The 12,537-nt window shown below is 41.0% G+C and overlaps 1 protein-coding gene across 3 annotated transcripts in view; it reads left to right on the top strand.

The window, feature by feature from the left end:
• Positions 1 to 677: 677 nt before the first annotated feature.
• The window catches only part of MEGF10 (multiple EGF like domains 10), a 129,380-nt gene continuing 117,520 nt past the window's right edge, over positions 678 to 12,537 (top strand). For 2 of the 3 annotated variants that reach the window (XM_067464468.1, XM_067464467.1), the window contains exon 1: positions 7,460 to 7,509. In XM_067464468.1, coding sequence (XP_067320569.1) covers positions 7,475 to 7,509 — 35 coding nt within the window. In that variant the 5' untranslated portion in view covers positions 7,460 to 7,474. Of the gene's footprint in view, positions 750 to 7,459; positions 7,510 to 12,537 lie in introns of those variants that run through there. The other variant, XM_060761994.2, reaches the window with a different exon arrangement.

Here is a 12,537-nt window from a genome sequence, read left to right as displayed (position 1 = left end):
GTCACGAAGATTGGGAAGCGACTGAACGAATAAACAACAACTTCTTTGCCCATCTCTGCTCAACTACACCTTCCAGGAGGACTCCATAGCCTTGAGCCAGGGCAGCGCAAGTGGCATCCCAAAAGGGCATTCATTCCACAGCGTAGAGGTGGACCCGGGCTTTCCATGGTGAAAAGAGAGAAAGAAAGAGGGTGCATGGGGTGGGGGGTGGGGGGAGTGGGTGGGGGGAGTTGTGGGGGCGTGGAAAGGAGCGCCTCCTCTCTGACTCCCAGTTTCGCAGGGCAGCACCTGTTCCCTCCTCCGGCTGGGAAGCCTGGAAGCCCCAACAGCCACAATTGCTCTTTCCCTCTTTCTCCTATTTCGCTGGAAGGCAACTCTCTCTCAAGTTTGGCCGCCCTTGCTTTTGGTCCGGGCGCGAAAGAGGCGCTGAAGTCAGGAGGAGAAGGGCTTTGGGGGGTCGGACGGGGCTCCTTTGCTCCCTCCAACCCACCCCACCCCGAAGAGGAAGGAGGGAAGGGAAAGGAGAAGGCGCTTCCCTTCTTTTGCCGGACAGCTTCCGAGGCATCCCGTCCAGCCAAGTTGAAGCATTTGGGCTTCGAGAGCGACCAGGAAAGGAGGTGTTTTGGGGTGTCCTTCTCCAGGCACCATGACACCTCCTTTGGGGAGTTTTTAAGCGAAGGAAGGAGCCCATCCAAAGGCGAGGGAAGCTCCCAGGAGGAGGCGACGCTCGCTGCTTCTTCGCCTCGCAGGTAAGGCGCGTCGAAAGCAGCACTGGCGCGGTGTGTCTCTCTGGGGGCCTCATCACATTAGAGAATGGATCCGATTAAAATACGGTTTCTGCCTCCTACAGAATGCTGGGGTTTGTAGTTTTGTCCAGAGAAGGGCGACTAAAATGATCAAGGGTCTGGAGAACAACCCCTATGAGGAGCGGCTTAAAGAGTTGGGCATGTTTAGTCTGAAGAAGAGAAGGCTGAAAGGAGAAATGATGGCCATGTATAAATACGTGAGAGGAAGCCATAGGGAGGAGGGAGCAAGCTTGTTTTCTGCTTCCCTGGAGACTAGGACACAGAACAATGGCTTCAAACTACAAGAGAGGAGATTCCACCTGAACATTAGGAAGAACTTCCTGACTGTGAGAGCCCTTCAGCAGTGGAATTCTCTCTCCAAAAAACCCACAACAACCCACTGTCCTAAACACCTTGAGTTGGGAAGGACAGTGTTTCTCAATCTTCCTAATGGCAAGACCCCTTAGTACAGTTCCTCATGTTGTAGTGACCCCCAACCATAAAATTATTTTTGTTGCTACTTCATAACTGTAATTTTACTGCTGTTATGAATTGTAATGTAAATACATGATATGCAGGAGGAGGTATTTTCATTCACAGGAGGACCAAATTTGGCACAAATACCCAATACACCCAAATTTGAATAACTGGCAGGGTTGGGAGGGGAGATAGATTTTACCATCTGGGAGTTGTAGTTGCTGGCATTTATGGTTAACCTACAATCAAAGAGCATCCTGAACTCCACCAACAATGGAATTGAACCAAACTTGGCACACAGTTCTCCCATGACAAACAGAAAATACTGGAAAGGTTTGGTGGGCATTGAGTTTTGGAGTTGTGGTTCACCTACAACCAGAGAGCACTGTAGGCTCTCAAACAATGATGGATCTGGACCAAACTTGGCACGAATACTCAGTATGCCCAAATGTGAAGACTGGTGGAGTTTGGGGAAAATAGACCTTAAAATTTGTAGTTGCTGTGATTTATAGTTCACCTACAATCAAAGAACATTCTGAACTCCATCAGTGATGGAATTGAATCAAACTTGGCACACAGAACTCCCATGACCTACAGAAAATACTATGTTTTCTGATGGTCTTACTCTTTAGTGATCCCTCTGACATCCCTTCACAACCCCCTCAGGGATCCCAACCCCCAGTTGAGAATTGCTGCTTTAGGAGGTTTTAAAAGGCAAGGAAGTGCATTGTTTCAAGGGAGATGTTGCTTCTTGCGTACCTGAGGAAAAGGCAAGTGCAGTTGTGCCACTTGTGTGTCAGCCTGTTCAGACGCCTATTGGGAACTCTTGAGTCCATGGGAGGAGGAGCTTTTAAACACCCCAGATATCTTGAGATGTGGTGACTGGAAAAGAAAACCAAGGTGTAGGGGTTCATCCTACACTGTAGAATTGATACACTTTGATGTGTTCCCCTAAAATCAGGACAGTAAATAAAGAATAACAGTAAAAAACAAGGGAATTCCAGATAAAAAACAATCAGGGCCAGCTAATCACCTCTCAACAAAGGATTCCCCCAGGCAGGAAGCAGCCAGTCTTTGAAGCTGCAAGGCTATTCAATGATAATCAAGGTGATCAATTGCAACATTCACACTGGCCTCAAGCAGTCCAGAGTTCTTTCTCCCACCCTGGACACTCCACAGATATATAAACCACACTTGCATAACTTCCAACAGACATCACAACCTCTAAGGATGCCTGCCATAGATGTGGGTGAAACATCAGGAGAGAAGGCCATACAGCCCAGAAAACTCACAGCAACCCGATGCACTTTTATTTTAACTCATGGCTCAATGCTATGGAATCATAGGAGTTGTAATTTTAAAAGATCCTTAGCTTTCCCTGCCAAAGTGCCTCACTAAGCAACAGATCCTAGGTTTTATAGTCAAGGTAGTCTCCAAGTTACAAACAAGATAGGTTGTGTAGGTTTGTTCTTCAGTTGAATTTGTATGTAAGTCGGAACGGATACATTTTTAATTTTTTTTAAGCCGTATTTTTTTAGCTTTGGATAGCACAGGGGTTAACACCCCCATGGTGATTGTTTTGCTGTCTGTGCCCCTGTTCAAAAGACTTCCTCTCACTTTATGTCCCTGTGATAACTGGGATTTTGGAAAATTTGACTTGTTATGGAAACATGGATTGGTAACAAATTTTCAGTTGAGACACCTTTTCCCCATGATAACTCTTCCGGGAGTGAATTCCCCTTCCTAGGGGTAGATTTCCTGTTGTCTTTGTAATTTGTAAGTTAGATGTTTGTAACTCAAGGTCTGCCTCTATTGAGCCATGGCAGTTAAAGTGGTGTCAAATTGCATTCATTTGACAGTGTAGGTGCTCCTTAGGACAGCAAGCACTTCATTATGGTCATCTGAATAAACAGACTGTCATTGAGTGCTTCTGTTGACGTGTCAAGACAGTATTTGATATATAAGCTGAACATCCTTTACCCTCTAGTGGTACAGCAGGTTAAATCACTGAGCTGCTGAACTTGTTGACCAAAAGGTTGGTGACTTGAATCCAGGGAGTGGAGTGAGCTCCCACTGTTAGCCCCAGCTTCTGCCAACCTAGCAGTTCGGAAACATTCAACTTTGAGTAGATCAGTAGGTACCGCTTCTGCAGGAAGGTAACGGCTTTCCATGCAGTCAAGCCAGCCACATGACCTAGGAGGCATCTACAGACAACGCTGGCTCTTCGGCTTAGAAATTGAGATGAGCACCACCTACCAGAGTCGGACACAACTTGACTTAATGTCAGGGGAAACCTTTACCTTTACTGCCCCTTATCCTAAATTGTCTGCATGGATGGCCAATGTGTGGCACTTTGTTGTTCAGACAATGCAGTGTGCACAAACTTTGTTTTATGCACAGAATTATTAAGATTGTTGTATACACTTCCTTCAGGCTGCAAGGTGTATAGGAAACATCACTGCATTTTGTGTTTAGACTTGGGTCCCATCTCCATGATATCACATGATATATGTGGAACAGGATGAGCTCTCATTGCTAGCCCCAGCTTCTCTCAACCTAGCAGTTCGAAAACATGCAAATGTGAGTAGATCAATAGGCACCAATTTGATGGGAAGGTAATGGCACTCCATATAGTCATGCCGGCCACATGACCTAGAAGGTGTCTATGGATAATGCCAGCTCTTCAGCTTATAAATGGAGATGAGCACCACCTAGACTTAATGTCAAGGGGAAACTTGCACCTTTTATGCATATGCAGGTATTCTAAAATCTGAAAAGAATTTCCAGATCCAAAACACTTCTGGTCACAAGCATTTCCAATAAGGGATGCTCAACCCATGTTCAATACATCTGCCAATATTTCTGTGCATATTTAAATCTATTGCGTAATTCATTAGTCATCCATTAAACATGAACAGGAGTGTTCCTGGAGTTTGCATAATTTATATACATATATATATTTGCCATAGTGGAATGTCTACATTTAATGGGCCTATGATCTTTAGGAGTAACAGGGAATTGGTTCACTGGTCCTGGCTGGATGTGACATTGGGAAAGCATCTTGGGTAACTGGTTGTTTTGTAGCATGCAACATGAAGAACATACCAAAGCTTTCCCTCCATGAAAGGTCATGCACTCTGTAAGGAACCAGCCACTGCCAAGGTGACATAGTTTTCTCTCTCATTCTCTAGGTGATCATGGTTACACTTTGGCAATGCTCTCCTTGTTTTCTAATCTCTCTTCTACCCATCCAGACCCCTTTATTTAGCAGGAGCTCTTTCCAACAAAGCCTTGTTTTGAGGAAAGAAAGCTGCTTGTTCCCATTTCTTCACTTCCCCCCTTCCCATGTTCATGCAAGAATGTTTTCCACTCAGCTTGCTTTCTGTGTTTTCACAGGAGCGGATTGCCAGACTGGGCTGCTTTTGTTAATAGATGAGCATTGCTTTTTGAATACTTGACTAGCTTAATGTAAATGTACAGTACAGGTCTTTTAGAGTACAGGTACTTCCATACAGTCATACAACCCAGAATATCAAGGCAGGAAATCCCACAATATCTGCTTTGAACTGGGTTATCTGAATCCACACCGCCATATATTCCAGTTCAAAGCAGATAATTTTGTATTGTTGAAGGCTTTCATGGCCGGAATTACTGTTGTGAGTTTTCCCAGACTGTATGGCCAGAAGCATTCTTTCCTGACATTTCTCCTGCATCTATAGCAGGCATTCTCAGAGGTTGTGAGGTCTGTTGGAAACTAGGAAAATAGGGTTTATATATCTGTGGAAAGCCCAGGGTGGGAGAAAGAACTCTTTGTCTGTTGGAGGTAGGTATGAATGTTCCAATTGGCCACCTTGATTAGCATTTAATGACCTTGCAGTTTTGAGGTCTAGCTTCTTACTGCCTGGGGGAATCCTTTGCTGGGAGGTGATTAGCTGGCCCTGATTGTTTCTTCTCTGGAATTCCCCTGTTTTTGAGTGTTGTTCTTTATTTAATGTTATGATTTTAGTGTTTTTTTAAATACCGGTGGCCAGATTTTGTTCATTTTCATGGTTTCTTTCTTTTTGTTGAAATTGTCCACATGCTTGTGGGTTTCATTGGCTTCTTTGTGGGATTTTATTCAGCTGTGTGGAAGAGCCCTCCGAGAGACTGTTTGGCTGTAGTGAAAAATAACTTTCCCACCTTGGAATTGACACATTTCCTAGTTAAAAGTACCCTGAAATAAGATCTAGTTTGGAAACATTGGTTTATGTACCAACATCAGGGTCAGAGCATGGAGCAGGTGAAACACTCGCAAAGAGGAGGGCTTTAAACTTATGCAGAATGTGTCCCCTTTCTCCAAGTAATGATCAGTCTGTCAGTTAAAACTGCCCCAGGCTCTCCCTGATTAGAAATAAAGCTCTGTCTTTATTTTGTAGTCTGATTCTCTGCATCAGTTCAGGACCTTTCGTGCTCGCTAGCCTTGACAAACTGGTCCAAAATCAATAAAGTAAGTAATTAGAAATTGATTAGAAAGATATATTCCACACTAACCTTGGCAGTTTAAAACATTTCTCTACTCTTCCCCTCCCCTACTACTGAAGAAAAGCTACTAATTTGTGCATCATTTCCTATTTTCTGATCATTGCAATTTTTAAAAATCATGCCAATATTCAGACCTGTTTTTGCCCCCAAACTGGCCAAAATTTCCCAAAGCCAAGTGAAAAGGCAGTAGTTTGCTTGCTTAATCACCTAAAAGTACCCCAAAATATTTTGCAAACTGACTGAAAATGAGCCAAAATGCCATCTGGAAATGATGTTATGTTATTTCAGGCATCCTAAAACACATTGGTGTGGCCCATCAGTTGGACAGAAGGAGATTTTTTTTCACACAACCTCTGTATGGTTGCCCACCCCAACTTTGATGATTAGTAACAACAATAGCTAACATGAAGATGTTGTTTGTTTAGTCTATGGAAAGCATATTCATAATTAAGGCCCACAACAATGATTGAAGTCAGTGCTTGGATAAATTACTTCTGGAACTTCAAATGCCAGAATCCACAGGGGATTATCAAACTTGCAGTCCAAATATCATTTTTGCAGGTTGTGGTTGTGAGTAGTTTTTCTAAAGCTGTTTTACACTTGCCCAGTAAAGAATGATGAAAAGAAGCGGAGGAATACCAGCTAACTTAAAAAAGAAAAACCTCAAAAAACTACTTATTAAAATTGGTCAGCAGGCACAGACTGTTGATGTTTGTTAAGGATGCGGAACAAAAAAGGATGGGGCTGGAAATGGATGTGGTTAACTGGTTGGTTCCCAAGACTGAGCACATAACACATAAATATTTTGTGGCCGTTACCAGTTATTACAACTGCATTACAACTGTAACAGCTGTGTAACCAAATCAGCTTGTTTCAATTACCACTAGTGTCATTCTGCTGACTGTAGTAACCATTGTGTTTACAGCACGGATCTTACATGTTCTGGGAAATCATATACAAAGTTAAGAGTTAATAATAAATTCCCAGTGTTTTTATGACCATTTGTGATTTGTGTGCAGGACACAGTTGCAACCTGTTTTTGCAGACAACTGCAATAGCTTTGCACTAAAATGGGCAGCCACTTTGCCTGCTGCCCCATGGGGCTGCTACAGCCAAATATTTGATTATCTGTCAAGAAAATGACTTAATGTTCCTTTTTCTAGCCTGCTTTTTAGCAGGAGAACAGAAATGTTGTCTCGTGCAGTTTGCAAGGTACAAGAAAGGCGAGATGCATACTCCCAGGCTCTCTACTCACTTGGAGGACTGCAATAGGAAATAAACACTTTCTTGTTTCTTAGTCACTTGCTTGAGACACAAAATAAATATAGGGGCCAGCTATAAAGAGAAAGCTTTTTTTTCCATCACAAGGCTGCAACAGTAAAGCAAGGCTTCTCCCCCACCTACTCTTTTAGCTTTTGGATAGATGGAGCAGGGTTATCCTGATGGCTGACTGCACACTATACTCCAAAAGACTGAATCAGTGCTCCTTTTGTTCGGTGGCTGATCTGGGTCAGGGCAAAGGATCAACAAGAAATGTCGAACTCTATTTCAGTTTTCCTCTTTCTGAAATTAGTTGGAGCTTTGGCAGGTTTCCAGAGGAAGGGAGTTCCAGAGTTGTGGAGCTCTGCCAGAGCCCACCTACACTGCAAATGGCTGTTTTTCATTGGTAATTAATTGGCCATTTCTAGCGTATGGGAGAGAAATATTCTGCAGGACTTCAAAGCTGGTAAGGGATTTGCTGTGCAAGTGTGCCACACAGAATCTTAAAAACTCTGAGGCTCAGAAGCAAATCATTGTTTGTATTGATCTTTGTGTAATGTACTTAAGTGTTGCCTGAGTTTATAGAAACCGTGCAGACTAGTGTTTTTTTCTGGCTGGGAAGTGTTTCATTTTAGTAGCACTAATTCTGAGAGGCATTCTCGTTTTGGAAGATGGAACAACATAATTTGGTCAGTTGCCCTAGACCCCAACTGTACTGACCAATTATTACAGTTTCAAACCAGTATTGAAGGAATAGTTTTTCCTGTGGAGATGATTACATAGGAAATCCTGGAACCAGTTTGAGGTCCAGATGGTGATGACAGAAACCACAGAGTAGTGCTGCAATTAAGGGCTTTCTTTACTGTACTTTTGTGTGAATTTGTTGTCTGGCATTAAATGGTTGGTGTCGATGGTGCTCTAAGGCCCTTCCACACAGCCCTATATCCCAGAATATCAAGGCAGAAAATCCCACAATATCTGCTTTGAACTGGGTTATCTGAGTACACACTCAGATAATATGAGATTTTCTTCCTTGATATTCTAGGATATAGGGCTGTGTGGAAGGGCCCCCAGTTTTAGTTGATAATTTTATAATCCTAATTTTGACCAACATCACCATTTTGTACCATATGGCACTGCATTTTGGACCAGTCCTTAAAAGGTAGTGTCACATGTATCACATTGCAGTAGTTAAAATGCTATGTGGATACATGAATAATGCATGAGTTTTCTCTTTATAATATGGTATGGATTTCATGTCAAAGTCTGACTGAATTTTATTTTTGGTTCAAGCTAGGTGTCAATCCCGGAAAGATCTTTTTTAGTCAAAACTGGTGAAGTGTTTTGTCAGAATTCTGAATGGGCCAAATAAGGTCACTGAATGTTTGTGGACTGGGGAAAATTCTTATATTTTTCCATGCTGGGCAGTGTCCAAGCATGGAATGACACAATGACAGATATGTTGTGGCTTTTATTTTATTTCACAGATATATAATTTTCTGACCCTCGGATGTTTTAGAATTCCAGCTCCCTGCAACATGAGCTGGTTAGTGATAAGGAATATAGGGAAGGAATATTGGGAACTCTATATTGTAGAGTTATTGCAGTTTTACGGCACTTTCATTGCCCTAGCTCAATGCTGGGGCTTGTTTGGTGAGGCCCCAGCACTCTTGAACAGTGAAAGACCTTGTAAAACTACATCTTCCAGGATTAGTATAGAGCCAGGACAGTTAAGGTGTCTTGCAGTATAGATGTATCCAGTGATATCAATGCTACCTAGTGTTTTTCATAAATAAAAATAAATAGATAGAACTCTATTGGGGTGCAAAAACCTCTTCCATTTGATGTGCTCACGTATGTCCAATTCGCTCTCATATGGCATCTATTAGTGAATAGGATATGCAGATTTAGCTCCCAATTTTTTTTTTGCTTGTTTGTTTACATAACATGGAAGTTAAGTTTATTTGTGTCAAAATTAATTCACCTAAATCAGTGAGATTAACAACAAGGGCAGGTTGCTAAACAATAATAGTTAATCTCCAGGAAGATTTATAGGAGATTCTGGAGAAATAAGAGTCGTAATGTTTTCTCGCTTGATAACTCACAATCTTATGCTAAAATGAAATGCATCCATTGACTGAGTTCTATATTTAATGGAAGACTGAAACTAAAAGCTTCAGACTTCATTTTTTCCTTGTAAAAACACTCCTGAATGCCCAGTAACACAATTCAGGAAGAGAGCATGCATAATTAGCTATGTGTGTTCTTCATGATATGCATGCAATATGGGATGCAAGTGGCTGGAGTTAGCAAAACAGCAAATTGAATAGCTAGCGTGACTCTGCTCTTGAATAGCTTGTTTACATTTTTCAGGCACAGTTTGGGAATGTGGGTTGGTTGTGCAATGAAACATTTAATAACTAAGTAAAGAATACATTAGGAACCATATTTTTCTTGAGCTTGGTTCTGCAAGTATGCATACTATGCATTCTGCATTTCAATTTAATCATGAAAAATACTTTTTCATGTACTATGCTAAATAGTATTTATTCCTTTGTAATGAAATTATAGACTAAAAAGGCAATTTGGCTAGTGACTTTTCCTTAGTGGATGGTTCTGAAAAGTTAGACTAGTAATGAATTTCATCACCATACACTGGATTATGTCAGCATTTGTCCTAAATCAGCAGCTGTTATTCACTGTTCAGTGTGATATGACTAATTTGTCTCAAGATTTTTCTCACCAAGTGGATTGCTACATGACATGAGAAGAACAAATTTTGGTGTTGATTTGTTTCAACAAGGCCAGTAAGAGTGAAAACATGGGGGCTTTTTCTGTGTGTAGTAGAAACAGAAGTAGAATACTGAGCAAAAAATATCATAGGTCATTTCTTCAAGCATCTACGATAAAATCGGGAGACTGATTCTTGAGCAATATTTACATAGCTGCACATGGGGAAAGTAGTTTATTATTTTAAGATTATTTTATAGGTGTGTGAATTATCGAGCCAAGCCATGCAGGGCAGTGTTGATATCACAAATATTTTGGCTGGCTTTCCTACATAAAATAAATATTAGAGATAGTTTTCCTAAGGCAAAAAGTTTGTCGGTGTTTCAGTTATGTGCCCTTTGTGTTTGTCTTTAAATATGGGCTGATCGTCATTATCACGTTAATACAATCTTGGGAATTCTGGAGTCCACAGCACTCATGTGAGCATAGAGACATTTTATGTTGCTTTTCTGATCACACACACACACACACAAACTTACAAAATCAGAAGTGTGCCTTCAAAAACCTTCACATTACACCATTTTCAGGTATATCAAGGAACACACTCTGCATTTCAAACCAGTATTGAAGAAAGTGGTTTTGCTCTGAAGATAGGTAATTCTGGAACCAGTTTTAGACCTGAATGGTTATTACACAAACCACAGAACACTGATGCAAATAGGGGTTTTCTTTCAAGTGCTTTGGTAAGTGTTTGCTATCTGGCCACCACAGTTTGAAGTTAGCTTTGAACAGCATTAAATGAGTAAATCTGCTTTGGGTTTTAGTCTGAGAGTTAAAAGAATGATCTAAGGTGCGATACTCTAACCTCAAAATAGCTTCAGCACTTTGGATAGTTCCTTTAAAATTCAGAGGAGATTCACTTCTCCACTGCATGGGAACCATTTCGTGTCGCTATTTGGAGAGTTAGACATGGGTTGTGATCCACCCCTGTTCCAGCACATATCTACTAGAATACTGGATTTTTTTTCATTTTCCTGCCACACTGCTTTCCACCTGAAGAGTGGCTCTCAAAAATTTCTCAGTTCTCCAGAGCTGGTTTGGAGTATACATGGGTACACGAGGGAGAAGAAGGGGAATCACTCCCTTCTTGGTTCTGTTGACTGAGAATTTCTGTCAGTAGATGAGGCCACTAAATTTTGTCCATGAATTTGATCGAGCTGGGGTAAAACCTCAATAAAAGATGTTGATAAGCTGGAATGTGTCCAGAGGAGGGCAACTAAAATGATCAAGGGTCTAGAGAATAAGCCCTATGAGGAGCAGCTCAAAGATCTGGGCATGTTTAGCCTGCAGAAGAGAAGGCTGAGAGGAGACATTATAGCCATGTATAAATATGTGAGAGGAAGTCATAGGGAGGAGGGAGCAAGCTTGTTTTCTGCTGCCCTGGAGACTAGGACGTGGAACAATGGCTTCAAACTACAGGAAAGGAGATTCCACCTGAATATTGGGAAGAACTCCCTAGGTCTGAGAGCTGTTCAGCAGTGGAACACTTTGCCCTGGAGTGTGGTGGAGGTTCCTTCTTTGGAGGTTTTTAAACAGAGGGTGGATGGCCATCTGTCAGGGTTGCTTTGAATGCAGTTTTCCTTCTTCTTGGCAGGAGGTTGGATTGGATGGCCCATGAGGTCTCTTCCAACTCTATGAGTCTGTGATTCTATGACTGAGATACAGGGTATGGCACATGAAGATAGCTGGAAACAACCTCTACTACATAACTTGCTGGCATTGCTGTTGTCATACCTGATCCCATAATATGTATCATTACAAGTCATTAAATCATTTTGGTACCTGGCATCAGGGCCATAGCCTGAAAAAAAATCGTGAAAGGGGGGGGGGGGGGAGTTGAAACTTTAATTAGGCAAATCATGAAAAGTAGTTCCATAACACAAAATAATTTAAATAGTATGTTTCATTCAATATTTTTATATAGATTTAATTAAATCAATTTTCCATTTTAGTTACAAAGTTTCAAGTCTTAAAATAACTGAAAATAACTGTTAATTGGCAGTTTATAGTTACAAAAAAATACTACAACATATGTTGGAAACACTGGAAAACTGTGTCAATACACTTTGACAGAAATCAGGCTCTATTGATAAACTTCAGTGGACACTCAAGAGTGCAAATCCAGGCAGTCTTTCTTGCCTCATTGTGCTTCTTATGTATCAATTTCACTATGTAATGCATCTCCTTAATGTGTGAAGAAGCTGAGGTCATATGTTGATATTCCAAATCACAGTTCTGCAAAATTATTCTACATAAGCAAACTATATTAACGCCTGCTCTGATGCAGATGTTGTGCTTGTCGTTGGGAAAGTGACATCCCAAATTGTGAGCATAAATTGGGGACTAAGCTCATTGTATGAAAATTGGATCACAATTATAACTAATATATCTTATAATAGTAAAAGAGAATGAGCTTAAACTTACTTTAAGCTGCAAAATGAAATTTTGTGCTTGTTTGATCAAAAATAATACTTGTCATAAAGGCTTATCAAAAGAACATAAGAAGCTGCTTCATTTCTAACCAAAGAACTGACTATGTGGCTTATATCATTTTTATAAATCTTATTTTAGATTTTGGATATACAGAATATCCCTTATATGAACCAGAAGTTGTGGATTTTGGAATATCTGCACATATTAGAGAGAGAGAGAGAGATATTTTGGAGACAGTACCCAAGTTTGAACATAAAGTTAATATTTTTGT

Source organism: Anolis sagrei, chromosome 2, assembly GCF_037176765.1.
Source record: "Anolis sagrei isolate rAnoSag1 chromosome 2, rAnoSag1.mat, whole genome shotgun sequence".
Lineage (NCBI taxonomy): Eukaryota > Metazoa > Chordata > Lepidosauria > Squamata > Dactyloidae > Anolis > Anolis sagrei.
The sequence above is the reverse complement of the archived record's forward strand: the minus strand, read 5'-3'. Positions and strand labels throughout refer to the sequence as shown.